The sequence below is a fragment of the Oncorhynchus clarkii genome, chromosome 29 (genome assembly GCF_045791955.1).
Source record: "Oncorhynchus clarkii lewisi isolate Uvic-CL-2024 chromosome 29, UVic_Ocla_1.0, whole genome shotgun sequence".
NCBI classification, from domain to species: Eukaryota; Metazoa; Chordata; class Actinopteri; order Salmoniformes; family Salmonidae; genus Oncorhynchus; species Oncorhynchus clarkii.
The window spans coordinates 23,969,434-23,989,637 of NC_092175.1; the positions used below are offsets into that span (position 1 = coordinate 23,969,434).

A 20,204-nucleotide genomic window follows, 5' to 3' on the forward strand; every position below is an offset into this window, starting at 1 on the left:
GATCTCTCTGTACTTTGCTCCGTTCATCTTTCCCTTGATCCTGACTGGTCTCCCAGTCCCTGCCACGGAAGAAAAAAAAACCTTAGCATGATTCTGCCACCACCATGCTTCACCGTAGGGATGGTGCCAGGTTTCCTCCAGATGTGACTCTTGGCATGAAGGCCAAAAAGTTCAATCTTGGTTTCATCAGACCAGAATATCTTGTTTATCATGGTCTGAGACATTTAGGGTGCCCTTTTGCAAACTCAAAGCAAGCTGTATGTGCCTTTTACTGAGGAGTGGCTTCCATCTGCCCACTCTACCATAAAGGCCTAATTGATGGAGTGCTGAAGAGATGGTGGTCTTTCTGGAAGGTTCTCCCATCTCCACAGAGGAACTCTGGAGGTCCCTGACAAAGGCCCTTCTCCCCTAATTGCTAAGTTTGGCCATGCAGCCAGCACTAGGAAGAGTCTTGGTGGTTCCAAACGTCTTCCATTTAAGAATGATGGTGGCCACTGTGTTCTTAGGGACCTTCAATGCTGCAGAAATGTTTTAATACCCTCTGTGCCACGACACTCTTGTCTTGGAGCTCTAGGGACAATTCCTTCGACCTCATGGCTTGGTTTTGTACTGTCAACTGTGGGACCTTATATAGACAGGTGTGTGTCTTTCCAAATCATGTCCAATCAATTGAATTTACCACAGGTGGACTCCAATCAAGTTGTAGAAACATATCAAGGATAACCAATGGAAACAGGATGCACCAGAATAATTATGTAAATAAGGTATCTGTTTTTTATTTTTAATAAATTACCTAAAACTTGTAAAAATTTTTTTTAAAGTGTTCTATTTGTCATTATGGTATATTGTGTGTAGATTGATGAGGGGAAAATGTATGTAACCAATTTTAGAATAAGGCTGTAACGTAACAAAATGTGGCAAATATGGTCTGAAAACTTCCCAGTAAGGCTGGCTGCACAACCGATTTTCAAAAGTACTGCAAATTGAGAAATTATGTGACTAAACTGAATAAAAAGAAGAAACTATACGATGAAACAAATATAAATTATATAACGAATGATAGTAAAAAGCTTTGGAACACCTTTAATTACATTTTGGGCATAAAGGCAAACTCTGTGCCATCATTCATTGAATCAGGTGGCTCATTTATGACAAAACCCACTGATATTGCCAACTACTTTAATGTTTTTTTCATTGTCAAGATTAGCAAAGTTAGGCATGACATGCCAGCAACAAAACGATGACACTATACATCCAAGTATATTTGACCAAATTATGAAAGACAAGCATTGCAATTTTCAATTCCATAAAAAGGAAGAGGTGAAAATATTATTGTTGTCTATCAACAATGACAAGCCACCTGGGTCTGACAATTTAAATGGAAAATTACTGAGGATAATAGTGGATAATATCTTCAATTTAAGCCTACTAGAAAGTGTGTGCCCTCAGGCCTGGAAGAAGCAAAAGTTATTACGCTACCTAAGAATAGTAAAGCCCCCTTTTACTGGCTCAAATTCCCAACCGATCAGCCTGTTATCAACCCTGAGCAAACTTTTGGAAATAATTGTGTTTGACCAGATACAATGCTATTTTACTGTAAACAAATTGACAACAGACTTTCAGCACGCTTGAAGGGAAGTACATTCAACAAGCAGCACCTAAACAAATGACTGATGATTGGCTGAGAGAAATCGATGCAAGATAATATTGTGGGGGCTGTTTTTTTAGACTTCAGTGCGGCTTTTGACATTATCGATCATAGTCTACTATTGGAAAAACGTATTTAGGACTAACTTATTCCTTGCCAGCCATTCCTTAACAAACTGCAGCTCTTTGTGAAATGTTACAGTCATTTCAGTTGCTGCAGTAGCTGACGTGTATAGTGTTGAGTCATCTACATACATAGCAATATTGGCTTTACTCAAAGCCAGTGGCATGTCGTTAGTAAAGATTGAAAAAAGTAAAGGGGCCTAGACAGCTGCCCTGGGGAATTCCTGATTCTACCTGGATTATGTTGGGAGAGGCATCCATTAAAGAACACCCTCTGTGTTCTCTTAGAAAGGTAACTACTTATCCACAATATAGTGGGTCTACCGGATGACTCAACACTGTACATGTCAGCTACTACAGCAACTGAAATGACTGCAACGTTTAACAAAGAGCTGCAGTTAGTTTCAGAATAGGTGGCAAGGAATACGTTCGTCCTAAATATTTCAAAAAAACTAAAAGCATTGTATATGGGACAAATTATTCACTAAACCCTAATCTCAACTAAATCTTGTAATGAATAATGTGGAAATTGAGTAAGCTGAGGTGACTAAACTGCTTGGAGTAACCCTGGATTGTAAACTGTTATTATCGAAACATATTGATACAATAGTAGTTAAGATTTGGAGAAGCCTGTCCATAATATAGCACTTGTCTGTTTTTTTACAACACTATCAACAAGGCACTTACAGGCCCTAGTTTTGTTGCACCTGGACTACTGTTCAGTTGTGTGGTCATGGTGCCACAAAGAGGGACTTGGCTCAGAACAAGGTAGCATGACTGGTCCTTGGATGTACACAGAGAGCTAACAATAATAATATGCATGTCAATCTCTCCTGGCTCAAAGTGGAGGAGAGATTGACTTCATCACTACTTGTATTTGTGAGCGGTATTGACATGTTGAATGCACCAAGCTGTCTGTTTGAACTACTGGCACACTGTTCAGACACCCATGCATACCCCACAAGAAATGCCTCCATAGGTCTTTTCATTGTCCCCAAGGCCAGAAAAGACTATGGGAGGCGCACAGTGCAACATAGAGTCATGACTACATGAAACTCTCCCACATCAAATAACTCATGCAAGCAGTAAAATTATTTTAAAATAAAAATACACATTATGGAACAGCGGGGACTGTGAAGAGACACAAACACAGGCACTTGCACACAAGTAGATTTTGAGTCGTAGATCTGTGGTAGGAGTGGCCTAAGGGCACACAATGTGTTGTCAATGTATTGTAATGTTTTAAAAATTGTATAACTGACAATTTTGCTGGACCCCAGGAATCCATAATAAATACAAATCAGAGCTCATCTCGTTATTAAATATTTTGCAGCTCATGTAACTTAATCTATACAGTTTAGAGATTAGTTAGGTGTCAAGAGAATATGCAGACAGGCAGCAAAACAAATGGCATCCTGGGTGGATGGTGTACAGGTATGTGACCGTGGGTATGGGCAGCAGTATGCATGGTGACAGAGTTAGACACGCTATTTTTGGAGGTGTGTTGAAAGTGTTTCTTGTCACTTTTCCCATTGGTTATTGTTATGTGTACAGCCAGAACCTCACCAACTGATAGCTTATTGATAACTGATACACTTCTCCTGAATACATTTTTCCATTGTGGACAATAAGGAAAGATCACTCCTCAACTTAAACACATTTATTCACACTAATTTGCAAATACACAAAAAAAGTATGTTTGTATAGAGAACGAAGCAAGTTTGTACAATTCCAGTCCATTTCTCAGGGCAGGGGTAGACCGTGTCCTTCCTCACATATAATCCAGCATCTCTGTCTGCATCTCATTGTCACTCCCCTCTGAGGGATGAAACTCATCTTCCTCCTCTTCATCATCATCTCCACTTTCTGGGGTCTTTCGCCTGGTAATAGAACTCTCAGGCCCAGAAGAGTATGGAGCTGCAGAAAGCACAGATATACTGTATGATGGACTAAAACATTCAATGTCCCCATAATTGATTAAAATCTTACAGCAACAAGTCAAAAGATACACACAAACTCACTTATTTAATGAACAATTCATTTATGCACACGTTATCTAACATGCTACACTGAACAAAAATATAAAAAGCAACATGCAAAGTGTTGGACCCATGTTTCATGAGCTGAAATAAAAGATCCCAGAAATGTTCCATACGTACAAAAAGTTATTACTCTCAAATGCTGTGCACAAATTTGTTTAAATCCCTGTTAACATTTCTCTATTGCCAAGTTAATCCATCTACCGGACAGGTGTGGCATGTCAAGAAGCTGATTAAACAGCACGATCATTACACAGGTACACCTTGTGCTGGGGGACAAAAGGCCACTCGGAAATGTGCCGTCACATAACGCCACAGATGTCTCAAGTTGAGGGTGTGTGAAATCGGCATGCTGACTGCAGAAATGTCCACCAGAGCTGTTGCCAGAAATTGTAATATTAATTTCTCTACAATGTCATTTTAGAGAATTTGCAGTACGTCCAACTGGCCTCACAACAGCAGACCACGTGTATGGAGTCAAGTGGGCGAGTATTTTGCTGATGTCAACATTGTGAACAGAGTGCCCCATGGTGGAGGTGAAGTAATGGTATGGGCTCGGCCTAAGCTATGGACAATGAACACTACTGCATTTTAGCAATGACAATTTGAATACACAGCAACCATAACGAGATCCTGAAGCCCATTATCGTGCCACTTATCCGCCGACATCACTGCGTGTTTCAGCATGATAATGCACAGACCCATGTCGCAAGGAACTGTACACAATTCCTGGAAGCTGAAAATGTCCCAGTTCTTCCACGACCTGCAAACTCAGACATGTTACCCATTGAGCATGTTTGAGACGTGTACGACAGCGTGTTCCAGTTCCCGTCAATATCCAGCAACTTCGTACAGCCATTGAAGAGGAGTGGAACAACATGGTACAGGCCACAATCAACAGCCTGATCAACTCTATGCAAAGGAGATGTGTCGTGCTGCATGAGGCAAATGGTGGTCACATCAGATACAAACTGGTTGTCTGATCCATGCCCCTAAGGTATCTATGACCAACAGATGCACACAAATTCAGAAAAAATAGAAATGTCATCCCACTGTCAACTGCACTTATTTTCAGCAAACTTAACATGTGTAAATATTTGTATGAACAGAAGACTCAACAACTTTTTTATTTCACCTTTATTTAACCAGGTTGAGAACAAGTTCTCATTTACAACTGTGACCTGGCCAAGATAAAGCAAAGCAACACAAACAGAGTTACACAGGAAACAAACAAAGTCAATAATAGAGTAGAAAAAGTCTATATACAGTGTGTGCAACTGAGGTAGGATAACAGAGGTAAGGCAATAAATAGGCCGTAGTGGCAAAATAATTATAATACAGTAATTAAACACTGGAGTGATCGATGTGCAGAAGATGAGTGTACAAGTAGAGATACTGGGGTGCAAAGGAGCAAAAATAAATCAAATAGATAACAGTACGGGGATGGGGTAGTTGGATGGGCTATTTACAGATAGGCTATGTACAGGTGCAGTGAGCTGCTCTGACAGCTGGTGCTTAAAGCAAGTGAGGGAGATATGAGTCTCCAGCATCAGTGATTTCTGCAGTTCTTTCCAGTCATTAGTAGCAGAGAACTGGAAGGAAATGCGGCCGAAGGAGGAATTGGCTTTGGGGATGACTAGTGAAATATACCTGCGGGAGCGTTTGCCCGGCTGATTTGTAGGGGTCCAGGTTTTGCAGCTCTTTCAGAACATCAGCTTTCTGGAACTGAGACATACTGAACAAGTTCCACAGACATGTGACTAATACAAATGGAATAATGTGTCCCTGAACAAAGGGGGGGAGGGGGGGGGGGGTTCAAAAGTAACAGTCAGTATCTGGTGTGGCCACCAGCTGCATTAAGTACTGCAGTGCATCTCCTCCTCATGGACTGCACCAGATTTGCCAGTTCTTGCTGTGAGATGTTACCCCACTCTTCCACCAAGGCACCTGCAAGTTCCTGGACATTTCTGGGGGGGAATGGTCCTAGCCCTCACCCTCCGATCCAACAGGTCCCGGCCGTGCTCAATGGGATTGAGATCCGAGCTCTTCGCTGGCCATGGCAGAACACTGACATTCATGTCTTGCAGGAAATCACGCACAGAACGAGCAGTATGGCTGGTGGCATTGTCATGCTGGAGGGTCAAGTCAGGATGAGCCTGCAGGAAGGGTACCACATGAGGGAGGAGGATGTCATCCCTGTAACGAACAGCGTTGAGATTGCCTGCAATGACAACAAGCTCAGTCCGATGATGCTGTGACACACCGCCTCAGACTATGACGGACCCTCCACCTCCAAATTGATCCCGCTCCAGAGTACAGGCCTCGTAACAATCATTCTTTCGACGATAAACGTGAATTTGATCATCACCCCTGGTGAGACAAAACCGTGACTCATCAGTGAAGAGCACTTTTTGCCAGTCCTGTCTGGTCCAGCGACGGTGGGTTTGTGCCCATAGGTGACGTTGTTGCCGGTGATGTCTGGTGAGGACCTGCCTTACAACAGGCCTACAAGCCCTCAGTCCAGCCTCTCTCAGCCTATTGCGGACAGTCTGAGCACTGATGGAGGGATTGTGCGTTCCTGGTGTAACTCGGGCAGTTGTTGTTGCCATCCTGTGCCTGTCCCGCAGGTGTGAAGTTCAGATGTACCAATCCTGTGCAGGTGTTGTTACACGTGGTCTGCCACTGCGAGGACGATCAGCTGTCCATTATGTAGCGCTGTCTTAGGCATCTCACAGGACGGACATTGCAATTTATTGCTCTGGCCACATCTGCAGTCCTCATGCCTCCTTGCAGCATGCCTAAGGCACATTCAATGCAGATGAGCAGGGACCCTGGGCATCTTTCTTTTGGTGTTTTTCAGAGTCAGTAGAAAGGTCTCTTTAGTGTCCTAAGTTTTCATAACTGTGACCTTAATTGCCTACCGTCTGTAAACTGTTAGTATCTTAATGACCGTTCCACAGATGCATGTTCATTAATTGTTTCATCGAACAAGCATGGGAAACAGTGTTTAAACCCTTTACAATGAAGATCTGTGAAGTTATTTGGATTTTTACAAATTATCTTTGAAGGACAGGGTCCTGAAAAAGGGATGTTTCTTTTTTTGACGAGTTTATGTATTCCCAGTTATGTGAAATCCATCGATTATGGTCTAATGAATGTATTTCAATTGACTGATTTGAAACTGTTTGAAGTTGCGTTTATATTTTTCTTCATTATACAGTGCCTAGCGAAAGTATTCGGCCCCCTTGAACTTTGCGACCTTTTGCCACATTTCAGGCTTCAAACATAAAGATATAAAACTGTATTTTTTTGTGAAGAATCAACAACAAGTGGGACACAATCATGAAGTGGAACGACATTTATTGGATATTTCAAACTTTTTTAACAAATCAAAAACTGAAAAATTGGGCGTGCAAAATGATTCAGCCCCTTTACTTTCAGTGCAGCAAACTCTCTCCAGAAGTTCAGTGAGGATCTCTGAATGATCCAATGTTGACCTAAATGACTAATGATGATAAATACAATCCACCTGTGTGTAATCAAGTCTCCGTATAAATGCACCTGCACTGTGATAGTCTCAGAGGTCCGTTAAAAGCGCAGAGAGCATCATGAAGAACAAGGAACACACCAGGCAGGTCCGAGTTACTGTTGTGAAGAAGTTTAAAGCCGGATTTGGATACAAAAAGATTTCCCAAGCTTTAAACATCCCAAGGAGCACTGTGCAAGCGATAATATTGAAATGGAAGGAGTATCAGACCACTGCAAATCTACCAAGACCTGGCCGTCCCTCTAAACTTTCAGCTCATACAAGGAGAAGACTGATCAGAGATGCAGCCAAGAGGCCCATGATCACTCTGGATGAACTGCAGAGATCTACAGCTGAGGTGGGAGACTCTGTCCATAGGACAACAATCAGTCGTATATTGCACAAATCTGGCCTTTATGGAAGAGTGGCAAGAAGAAAGCCATTTCTTAAAGATATCCATAAAAAGTGTTGTTTAAAGTTTGCCACAAGCCACCTGGGAGACACACCAAACATGTGGAAGAAGGTGCTCTGGTCAGATGAAACCAAAATTGAACTTTTTGGCAACAATGCAAAACGTTATGTTTGGCGTAAAAGCAACACAGCTCATCACGAACACACCATCCCCACTGTCAAACATGGTGGTGGCAGCATCATGGTTTGGGCCTGCTTTTCTTCAGCAGGGACAGGGAAGATGGTTAAAATTGATGGGAAGATGGATGGAGCCAAATACAGGACCATTCTGGAAGAAAACCTGATGGAGTCTGCAAAAGACCTGAGACTGGGACGGAGATTTGTCTTCCAACAAGACAATGATCCAAAACATAAAGCAAAATCTACAATGGAATGGTTCAAAAATAAACATATCCAGGTGTTAGAATGGCCAAGTCAAAGTCCAGACCTGAATCCAATCGAGAATCTGTGGAAAGAACTGAAAACTGCTGTTCACAAATGCTCTCCATCCAACCTCACTGAGCTCGAGCTGTTTTGCAAGGAGGAATGGGAAAAAATTTCAGTCTCTCGATGTGCAAAACTGATAGAGACATACCCCAAGCGACTTACAGCTGTAATCGCAGCAAAAGGTGGCGCTACAAAGTATTAACTTAAGGGGGCTGAATAATTTTGCAAGCCCAATATTTCAGTTTTTGATTTGTTAAAAAAGTTTGAAATATCCAATAAATGTCGTTCCACTTCATGATTATGTCCCACTTGTTGTTGATTCTTCACAAAAAAATACAGTTTTATATCTTTATGTTTGAAGCCTGAAATGTGGCAAAAGGTCGCAAAGTTCAAGGGGGCCGAATACTTTCGCAAGGCACTGTAGATGCACTTATTGTTCCCACACTTGCACACCGGCAGTGGGGAAGTAACCAAAACCTCAGACAGACAGACTGTTGTGTCCAGAGCTAGAGGAAAGTATTCTCATGGTGACTGGGCCTACAGTATGGTTAATCTTGGACCACACTAGTTCACTTCACATCAGGGATAGCGGAAGTAGGGTTGCTGAAGGTGTGGCCGAACCCCTTGGTCAGATGGGCGAAATAGACATCAACTGTAGGCCTATAACCTCTCACATGAAGCATAATATAATATTAACTCCTGCTGAATTATGCATTTCTTGCAGTAAATTCATAAACCAAATGTCAATTTTGTTTCGGGAACAGGAGTGTAGAAATGCTATCTTTTTCAGCAATATAAAAGCTGACAGTATTCCAACCAACCACATAAAATATGCATCCAAGAAGAACTTAATATTATCAGAAACAAGTTGGATCATTTTCCCAGCCTTTCATTTCCTTAAAACCAGTCAAACTGAGGTTCTTTGGACATTTTGAATAACAAAATTGCCTACCAAATGTTGGAAATTATATGTAAAAAGTATAGGCATAGCAACTATTTTTTCATGCACAACATCTGAACATTAATAAAAAGCAGCTTGACCTGTGGGAAGGACTGTAGTCATCACTTGTTGTGTTTAGTAACAGTTCTATCCCTGACCAGGGGGTTCTCCTTCAACTCTTATGAAAGAACTGCAATTCAACACACACACTCAAAACCCCCTAAACACCATGAAGTCAAACTCTGCCAGGTCGATCATAGGTGAATGCTGCACCAGTGTTAGAGAGAGAGGTCTCACCTGACCTCTTGGCACGGATAACCTGCTTGATCATGGAGGACATGATATCTCGGAGGTCATCAGAGGTGTGGGACAGACACCAGCCATCCCTCTCGTCACACTCCTCCTCCTGGCCATCGTTCCGACTGATCACGTTCCTTATGCTGAGCCAGGAGCAGGGTCATAACATTTGACACAAACAGACAACATGCAGAGACCTTTGCCACTGCAATTCCAAAGGAGATTGGTCCAAATATACAGTGACTTCAGAAAGTATTCTCACCCCTTGACTTTTTCCACATTTTGTTGTTACAGCTGGAATTTAAAATTGATTAAGCTTAAGATGTTTTTTGTCACTGGCCTACACACCAAAACCCATAATGTCAAAGTGGAACTATGTTTTTCAAAATGTTTACAAATGAAAAGTTGAAATGTCTTGAGTCAATAAGTATTCAACCCCTTTGTTATGGCAAGCCTAAATAAGTTTAGGAGTAAACATTTGTTTAACAAGTCACATAAGTAGCATGGACTCACTGTGTGCAGTAATAGTGTTCAACATGATTTTTTAATGACTACCTCATCTCTGTACCCCACACACTCCCGAGTGGCGCAGCGGTCTAAGGCACTGCATCTTAGTGCTAGAGGTTTCACTACATACCCTGGTTTGATTCCAGGCTGTATCACAACTGGCCGTGATTGGGAGTCCCATAGGGACACACACAATTGGCCCAGCGTCATTCGGGCTAGGGTTTGGCCGGGGTAGGCCGTCATTGTAAATAAAAATGTGTTCTTAACTGACTTGCCTAGTTAAATAAAGGTTAAATAATTATTTTTTTTTAAACATACAGATAATTGTAAGGTCCCTCAGTCGAGCAGTGAATTACAAACAGATTCAACCACAAAGATCAGGGAGGTTTTCCAAAGCCTCTCAAGGAAGGGCACCTATTGGTAGATGGGTAAAACAAACAAAAAAAAAGCAGACAATGAATATCCTTTTGAGCATGGTGAAGTTATGAATTACACTTTTGATGGTGTATCAAAACACCCAGTCACTACAAGGATACAGGCATTGTTCCTAACTCAGTTGCCAGAGGGGAAGGAAACCGCTTAGGGATTTGACCATGTGGACAATTGTGACTTTAAAACACTTACAGGTTTTAATGGCTGTGTTCCGAGAAAACTGAAGATGGATCAACATTGTTGTTACTCTACAATTCTAACCTAATTGACAGAGTGAAAAGGAGGCATGTGGGAAATGAAATCACCTTTCAACAGGGCAATAACCTAAAACACAAGGCCAAATCTACACTGGAGTTGCTTCCCAAGAAGAATGTGAATGGTGTGGCCGAGTTACAGTTTTTACTTAAATCTACTTGAAAATCTATGACAACACCTGAAAATGTTTATCTAGCAATGATCAACAACCAATTTGACAGAGCTTGAAGAATTTTGAAAACAATAAAATCGGGAAATGTTGCACAATCCAGGTGTGGAAAGCACTTAGAGACTTACCCAGAAAGACTCACAGCTGTAATCAATGCCAAAGAAGCTTCTACAGAGTACAGACCCAGAATTGTGAATACTTATGTAAATGAGATATTTCTGTATTTTTCAAAAAAAATAAAATGTATGACTGTCATTATGGGGTATTGTGTGTACATGGGTGAGAAAAATAATACATTTAATTCATTTTGAATTCAGGCTGTAAAACAACAAAATGTGGAAAAATTCAAGGGGTATGATTACTTTCTGAAGGCACTGTAGTTATGTTTAGACTGTATTATTAAATAAATCCAAAGAAAGGTCCCTTGGGGGAAGGATGTTTGGCATACCTTAGAATAATTAATAAAGTTAGGCAATTTTTCCACATTTTGGCCTTACACACACACCTTATTTTAGACACTACAACAATGACTCTATAGATGCTAAAAAGCCATTCTTGGTGTCATGTGAAACCTTACTGTGTGCTCTGACCCATTTAATTATTGAAATTAAAGGCCAATCACAGCCCTCCTTTAGGATTGCATATTTAGTAAGTCACCAGCAGAAGGAGTTCCTTTGAATCCATTTTCCCATTCAATATATTGGTGTTGCTCATAAAATGTATCATAACTTCAAAAGTAGCAGAGCACCAACTCTGGAAATGTTATGTACTTGTAGAGTATATTGTTTAAAACAATATGCCAAATAATGAACATCAAAAAGGGTACTTAAGAAATGTAGGTTTATATTTTTAAAGAACCATAAACGAATGTACAGAAATGGTATTCTTAATCTCAACACTAGTCATATTTCAGAGCACACAGTACTGTTTAAAATAACACTACGTCTGGGTTTGTAGCATCTACTGACTCATTGTTGTAGTGTCTTAAAGAAGACCTGGTAAGGCTAAAATGTTATACATAATTTTTTAAAAGGTATGCCAAACATCCTTCCCCCAAAGGACCTTTCTATTGATTCTATTTCAGGAAGATCGAAAACAAATATATTTGGGCCAATCTCTAATGGAATCGCCCGTATACCATGTTAGATTTTACCTCTCCACATCCAGATCACAGAGCTGGTAGAACATCTGCCTGTGGGGGGGCAGGGTCCCATCTCGGAATATGTATGAGGAATCCTGGACAAACAGGAGACAGGGTAAAAGGAGGTTGGTATCTGAGAACTTATTACTGTGACATTCTTGTTAGTACAGTATAATATTTATAGAGTGAGTAAGTTGTGGGGAAGTCTATAGTCTCTTACCTTGAGCTGGTACCTGGTTATATTTGCACTACGTCCACCAGCAGGGCCCTCAGGAGGTAAATCTGTCACATTAGCAGCCTGGGGCACTGAACAACAAAGAGGGACATTAGTGAGACAATCCTCACTAATACACACGGACACACACACGCAAGCACAGACACACACACACACCAGACATATACCCAGTTACCCACCTGCTTTGTTAAGTGTGATTGGCAGGGTATAGTTGAAAGTGCTCCTCTTGGCCTTCACTGGCATGTCATTTATAGTATATCCTGAAGAGTCACAGGGGGGGAAAACACAGTATCATAAAACAACGCATGATTAACAAAGGCTGTGGAATTAAATTGTCCCTTCAGATTAGATTGAACCAAACCTCCACCCTGCCCCCACTCCTCACCGTGCTTGGTACTGCAGCGGATCCTGAAATCCAGCACCTGGTATTTCTTGGCCTCTGGTGTCTTGCAAGGGTCGTAGCCAAATCTCACCCAGAGGCTCCTCCAGGGGCCTGTCACCTAGAGGATACACATATCAGATTTCAATGGAATTTGTATGGCAAATAAGAACAATGGGCTGTTCTGTTGACTCACTCAATGATTATATTGTGAGGACTCGTTCTGTTTTTCCCACTACACTTTTATTTAATATTCTATTGACCAAATAGATTTTCATGTTTGCGTCTTCTTTCTCTCTTGCCACCATCCACTTCTACTTCTCTCATGAGGCTAATTTCAAGTCAAGTGAATTGAATAGGACATGTCATGTAAATAGAGAGATGCCCTATTTTCCTTTATTGACCACCTGCTGGTCTGGGTCTGCTCACCATATAGATTAGTTAGGTGTCAGAGAATATGCAGACATCCAAACAATTGGTATCCTGATGAATGGTATACAGGTATGTGACCTTGAGCTTGGGTTGTAGTATCCATGGTGACAGTTAGATAGCAGACATATACTATTTTTGGAGATATGTTTTCTATTGCTTTTTCCATTGGCTGGTCTAGGTCTCCTCACCATATAGTAGGCCATGATAGGGAGCAGCAGCTTCAGTTTATCAGGGTGGAGGTCCAGGTTGGCCTTGACCGCGTACCCGGACCAGATGGGCCGGCTCTCAAACATCTACACACAGTGTGGTTTGGGAAAAGTTAACACAGATGGGATATCAAAGCAATAGACTTAACATTTCCGATGGTATTTTTCTATGGAAATTGTACACATAGGAACATCCTTTATACATGGTGATGTAAAAAAATAAAAAATAAAAAAAATAAAAAAACGTTTTTAAAAAAATAGGTGGGCAGGTAATGCCAGTGATGTAGTTGTAAAAATGAAAATAAGCGGGTAAACTCTGATCACCGGTCGTGGTGAAAAAAGTAACGCTCCCTATACTTTCAATGTACAGTACCAGTCAAAAGTTGACACATCTACTCATTCAAGGGTTTCTTTATTTTTAGTATTTTCTACATTGTAGAATAGTGAAGCATCAAAACTACACATGTGGAGATCATCCGTTCACCAACTCGGCGTCTCACAAAGACACGATGGTTTGAACCAAAAATCAGACCAAAGGACAGATTTCCACTGGTCTAATGACCATTGTTCTTATTACCTGGCCCAAGCAAGTCTATTCTTATTGGTGTCCTTTAGCAGTGGTTTCTTTGCAGCAATTAGACCATAAAGGCCTGATTCACGCAGTCTCCTCTGAACAGTTAATATTGAGATGTGTCTGTTACTTGAACTCTATGAAGCATTTACTTGGGCTGAAATTTCAGAGGCTGGTAACTTTAACGAACTTATCCTCTGCAGCAGAGGTAACTCTGGGTCTTCCTTTCCTGTGGCGGTCCTCATGAGAGCCAGTTTCATCATAGTGCTTGATGGTGTTTGCGACTGCACTTGAAGTAACTCAATGTTCTTGATGATGGACTGTTATTTCTCTTTGCTTATTTGAGCTGTTCTTGCCATAATATGTACATGGTCTTTTACCAAATAGGGCTATCTTCTGTATACCCCCCTACCTTGTCACAGCACAACTAATTGGCTCAAGCGCATTAAGGAAAGAAATTGCACAAATGAACATAACATACATACACCTGTTAATTGAAATGCATTCCAGGTGACTACCTCATGAAGCTGGTTGAGAGATGCAAAGCTGTCATCAAGGCAACGGGTGGCTACTTTGGAGAATCTCAAACATAAAATACATTTGTTTAACACTTTTTTGGTTACTACATGATTCCATGTGTGTTATTAGGGGCGGCAGGGTAGCCTAGTTGTTAAGAGCGTTGGACTAGTAACCGGAAGGTTGCAAGTTCAAACCCCCGAGCTGACAAGGTACAAATCTGTTGTTCTGCCCCTGAACAGACCCACTGTTCCTAGGCCATCATTGAAAATAAGAATGTGTTCTTAACTGACTTAACTGACAAATAAAAAATTATTATTATTCTACAATGTAGAAAACAGTAAAAATAAAGAAAAACCCTTGAATCAGTAGGTGTATCCAAACTTTTGACTGGTACTGTATTTCTCAACAAACTGTTGGGCAACAACAACAAAAAACTGGGTCAACTGTGTTCACCCTCCACTAGCACACTGGGTATCGTCATCAAGGTCTGAGAGTGTCCATTGTAATTGCATCTAAATCAGAGAGACCAAATACAAACTACCCTACAGACTAATAACACTTAAGTAAACACTTCTGTCTTGAAATAGCAGTAGAATAAAAAAACTAAGGCTCAAACTGAAAAAAAGCTATGTTCCTATGCATATGTGATTAACATAATAAAAAATTGTTTCAAACATGAAAACATGCCCCCCTGCTTTTGACTTCATGCAGTCTTCACAATGGCTTGTGAATAAACCTCAGTAGCCCAATGTAAAGTATACTAACCTCCTTCAGTTGTTCCTCTGCCTTTATGTCACTGGGGTGAACACACACTCTCTTCCAGTTGACCTTGGCAGCCTCCAGGGGCTCAGTGGGGATGTTCTGGTCATTAAAAGTGAGGAAGATGGCATTATGAGGCCGACGGGCTCGACTCAAACCAATCAGATTATCCCTGGAGACTGTTGGGGGACAATGGCCTTCTCTGCACGGAAGACACAAGACCACAATGGTTTAGCTAATAACCCCTACGGGTTGGCCAATGGCCAAATCTGTTAGCACCTGCATCTTTAGAACTAAATAAGGGGCTTCCTGTCTTGCTCCTGTTGTGGAACACACCATTTTGTTGTTGTTGGGAATTATTATGCATAATTGCTGACACACATGTTGACTTCCATTGGCATATTTGTTTCTGAGCTGAACACACTTCCTCTGATGAGGGTGAAACTGTGTAGTGTAACACTGCTCCAATGCCCCTGCTTACTTGTGTTGGATTTCAGGTCGGTAGTTATAGTCCACAGCACTGTCCAGGCGAGAGAAGATGGGTGGAGGAAGGAAGAGGGGCACAGGCTGCTCAAAGAACTCATTATTCTCTGGTTTACGCAAGATGATCTTATCGTAGAGGGATGTGTGTGAGCCGTTCTTTGCTGAATGCACCGCAAGATACTGGAAGTCTGCCATCCCTGCAACAATTGACAATATACACTGAGTATACAAAACATTAAGAACACCTTCCTAATATTGAGCAGCAGTCTTGCACCTTCAACCTCAATTGAGACATACAATCCGTATCAAGGCTTCTTAAAAACCCTTCTTTAATCCATCTCCTCCTCTTCATCTACACTCACTGAAGTGGATTTAACAAGTGACATCAATAAGGGATCATAGCTTTAGCCTGGATTCACCTGGTCAGTCTGCCATGGAAAGAGCAGGTGTTCTTAATGTCAACAAATACACAATTAAGAGTAATAACAGCACAGAGCAGAGTAGGGAGGCAATGGGAAGGAATCATAAAGCGATATAAAGGGGTCACAGACACTCAAGTGTTTGAAGTTTAAGAAGTTGAACCTTGGAATTTGTATGTTGTCCCAATGACACCCAGGATGTCCATGCTGATTTGGGCTTCCTTGGGGTTGCCTTTACGCACCCTCCTTTTCATGCGCAGCAGCAGGTTGGTGGAGGGGTAACGGTTTCCACAGACAGGGTGACAGAACGGGTCCTGGGGACGAAAGCGAAGTTCCAACCGTCTGCTGGGGTCAGCATAGGTCTGTGGAGAAGCACTTCCTTTTTAGTTCATCATCAATATTATGAACAACACAAATAGTGGTGGTGATTATGGGAACAACAACATGTGAGTAGGTATGTATGTCTGAAATAGCTAACACCAGTTACCTACAGTAAACTAATATGGTGTGAATTATAAAATGTCTCATTAAAATATGTCGCTAGCTATATAAACATTGCAAGCAGAGTAACGTAGCAAGCTAGTGATCGGCGTGTGTAGCTAGCTAGAATTGCTTGCTCACCTTGGACATCCCTTGTATACCCCCAATACTTTCCAGCATCTTGTCCACATTGGAGATAATACCTGGATATTCCACACAGACGAGTTTATTGTCCTCTGATAGGGAAAGAGTCGACGAACTCTCAGGCACAACACTGGCAGTGAACGTCTCATCACTTGTGCTGCCGGAGCCAGTTATCTCTTTCATTGTAAAATTCAAATCGTCCAACCCCGATGCTGCCATCTCACCTTTGGATAAATAACTGTCACAGTTTGAGTTGATTGCGTTATTTGAATGCCTTTAAGTTGACTAAATAGCTAAACAATTTACAGATTGAAGTGTGGTTTTCTGATTCGTAAAAAGCTCAAACATTTCGACCAATAAATCCCTACGGGTGGAAACAATCGGACGTGTTTATAGTTCCGACCAGAGAAAATGATTAGACTTGACGAATATCGGCTATGGAAGAAGCATGTTTGATGTCAGCTCCAATATTTAGTTTATCCCTATAAACCTCTTAGGCTATATTCAGCCAGGTCTAATAATTCTCACTACGGTCAGTATTATGCGTGATCCTTGGAACAGCCCAAGTATCCTGATAGCACAGACTTTCAAATTAGATCTGAAGTCTAAGCAATTTCAAGCCAGAAGGGGGCAGGAGAGAGACAGACTAGTGTAACGATTGTCAGTCTGTACTGCAAGAAAAAAGGCTATACAATTAAGTTAAGGTCAGGTTTTGGTTTAAGCATCAGGTGTGTCCTTGTGGTCTCTCTCGTGCTGCTAACTTTCCTTCACCTACCAACTTCCCCATACTGGGCTTAAACTAGTGATCCTCTACTTGACATTCCAACAGGTTGAACCACCTGAAAGCTATCAACTGGATGGCTCCATCCAGGACATTTCAAGCTAACGTTGGCTGTGGAGTGAGTTTATGGCACGTTCTTAATTGCGTTACACTAGCTACAAGTCGAACGGACATTTCCACCACTTTATAAACAGTTATTATGCTTTTAATATATATGCGCTAAAGACTTCATACACATGTTGATGTTTTATCGCTTTTGTTAGTCATACTGCACTATTCCTCGGACAGAAGATGGCGCCGACAGAGAAAGGCGATATCTTACGAGCTCCAACCCAACTTTGCCATTAAGTGACTTTTTTTCGTGTTTAGGTGGGCCATCTGGTACTCACTTCCGGTGTGCTCCCACGCAAATCAAGTACTGTACTTTGGTAAAAAGACAAATAAGGTTCCGTTTGCAACACTGATGTAAAAATGATATCCACAAGTTCATTTGACTCTGGGGAAGTAGATAAAGGGCCTCACTGTCAAAGTCCTGAAATCTCCCTTTAATGTATACTTCGGTCTTACACATAAAATTGAAATGTTTGGATATTGTCTCAGATTGATAAAGCCACTTGTAATTTTCCTCACCCTATTGATACATTTTCTCTTGCCAACTTGAAATGCTATATCAGTTGTATCACCATTTTAAAAGTTTACTTTACGCTAAACTCCAATTTGGGATCCTGCCCCCAGAGTTTTCTTGTTATTTAGAAAAGGAGTGATCTGGTCTTGCTGTTAGAAACTTTGAAACAGTGGTTTGTGCATTTGTTTCATGTCCTCCTCCCTCAAGTGTGGTGTAATCTGTATAATCTCACATCCTCCATCAGAAAGAGAGAATCTGATTCTACAGAGGAGAAGTAATATTAGATCAGCAAAGCAAGTTGTGTTAAAATATGTTGGAAAGGCCTACAATTTAGCAATGTTCTATTTAGTGATAGACATTTCTGTTTACTTTTTTAAAATCCGACTTCTGTGCCTTAAGGGCAATACAAGCTAATATGATGTGACTCAAGATAAACAGTATATGTTTTCCATTGGCTTCTTGTTTTTTTTTTGTAGGCTTGATGATGGCTGGTGTCCTTCTGATAGATAGTCAAGTCGCAAAACTTTTGTTTTGATGTCCTGTTTCAGTTTTACCACTTCAGATTCATTCCAACACAGTCACAGTGTATATTACAAATAACTATATTTCACTCCATCCCCTGAAATGGAGATGATTTTGGTGTGTAACGGCTGTTTGAATAAGAACCCTAGTGCCATGCTTTTCTAGAGTTGAGACAGATAAGGCATTTGTACTTCCTGCGTCAGGACGTATTATGAAGTTCTGTGCTTTGCGTGAGATGAGACGGTAGAAGAGGTCATGCTGGGAGAAACAATTTGTCATGTGGTGTGGTGGAGCCGGGGTGTCACACGGAGTGGGATCTAGCACCTCTGTCTATTGGTCCGTGCTCCTGTGTCTCCCAGATTACGGCTGTGTTGGGTGCTATCTCTGTGGAGGGACTGCACTCCTCCCTGTCGAGCCGCTGGCATGTTTCCGACCGTTACAGTGTGGGGCAGCCATGATAAGACTATCACAAGGCCTGCTGCATAGCCCCAGATTTCACCCTCTCTCTTTCCACCTCTTTCTCTATCTCTTTTAAATTTTAACTCTTTCCTTGTTGACCCTGCTCAGTCCTCACTCCTTTTTCATCTTCTCTCTCTTCCCTCTCTCATCTTCTCTCTCTCAATGCATCATGTGCAGTCAGAAGCCCATGCCTTGCAGCTGATTGTGTGGCGGTTGGAAAGGCAAAGCCATTTTTGGATGATGAACTGCCTCAGTGCTGCAGCGAAGATGGCTGCTGCCATTATTGTCATTCTGATCCACTGCACTCTTCCCCCTGCTAACTGTCATTCAAATGGTATCACCCGTCCGCCCCTCTCATGATCAGAGACCTACGTTCTGTGTCTAGGCAAATGGAAGAAAGCTGCCTCAGTTTGGCTTATTCTTTAGTACACTAGTACAATAGCATTGAGAGTCAAGGCTAAACATAAACATGTAAAAGTCAAATAAATTTAGCAAAAGGATGATATGAATGTTGTATTAGCAAAAGTAGATCAAATCAAGCTTCATGCCTCTTCAGTGTTTTACCTCTTCAGCTTTCCCAGCTGGGTTCTGGAGAAGAGCATGACTTTACCTTAATTTGATGCTTTACACAAACAAATAATCCACTCCCTGGATTTAAATAATGGTTGCCTTTTATCTTCTCTTCTTTGGTAATCTGCATGTGTTAGACTTGGCCTGGTCACTCCTCTCCTTCTCTGTCTCTTCTCTATCTCATATCATCCAGTACCTGGCTCTGAGGTCATAAATATGGATGATAGGGTTCTTTGTCCTTCAGTTGATTTGGAGTGGGGCAGTTCATGTAGCTAGGGATGTGTAACTTAAACATATATATATATATATTGTCAATTCATACTTTCCATGCACTTTCTATGTCAAGCATTGCTAACTGTAAATATAATACTATATGACTGTACATCGATGTTATGGCTTCCATTGCTTGAAACAGAGTAAATACTCAGTGTATGCTAATTAAAGTAGTACATAAAATAGTACATATTTTTTAAGATAGAGCAGCCCATGGGAGATATCCGTTCTTCAACATGTCTGCCCTAGCTTTTAGCCTCGGGCTGGCACACCTTTCCACCTTCCAACCCTTTACCAGGGCACAGACCAGGGATATTTTGCATACTCATTTGCAAGACAAATTTAATTCATCTTCTGGCTCTCTACCTGTGTGT

At 41.3% G+C, this 20,204-nt stretch overlaps 1 protein-coding gene across 2 annotated transcripts; it reads right to left on the reverse strand.

Annotated features, from left to right (window-relative positions):
- Positions 1 to 1,162: 1,162 nt before the first annotated feature.
- On the reverse strand, positions 1,163 to 17,794 carry LOC139388456 (general transcription factor 3C polypeptide 5-like). 2 transcript variants are annotated; one of them, XM_071135121.1, is made up of 11 exons: positions 16,598 to 17,794; positions 16,140 to 16,338; positions 15,556 to 15,754; positions 15,081 to 15,276; positions 13,208 to 13,312; positions 12,594 to 12,708; positions 12,388 to 12,468; positions 12,194 to 12,279; positions 11,986 to 12,068; positions 9,470 to 9,612; positions 1,163 to 3,687 (listed from the first exon to the last, which is right to left on the reverse strand). In XM_071135121.1, the coding sequence occupies exons 1-11, from the start codon at positions 16,817 to 16,819 to the stop codon at positions 3,542 to 3,544; spliced, it is 1,575 nt and encodes a 524-aa protein (XP_070991222.1). In that variant the 5' UTR covers positions 16,820 to 17,794; the 3' UTR covers positions 1,163 to 3,541. The 2 variants fall into 2 exon arrangements, with proteins under 2 accessions (XP_070991222.1, XP_070991223.1); XM_071135122.1 differs by lacking the exon at positions 9,470 to 9,612 and having other exon boundaries at positions 3,507 to 3,687; positions 16,598 to 16,965.
- Positions 17,795 to 20,204: the final 2,410 nt, after the last annotated feature.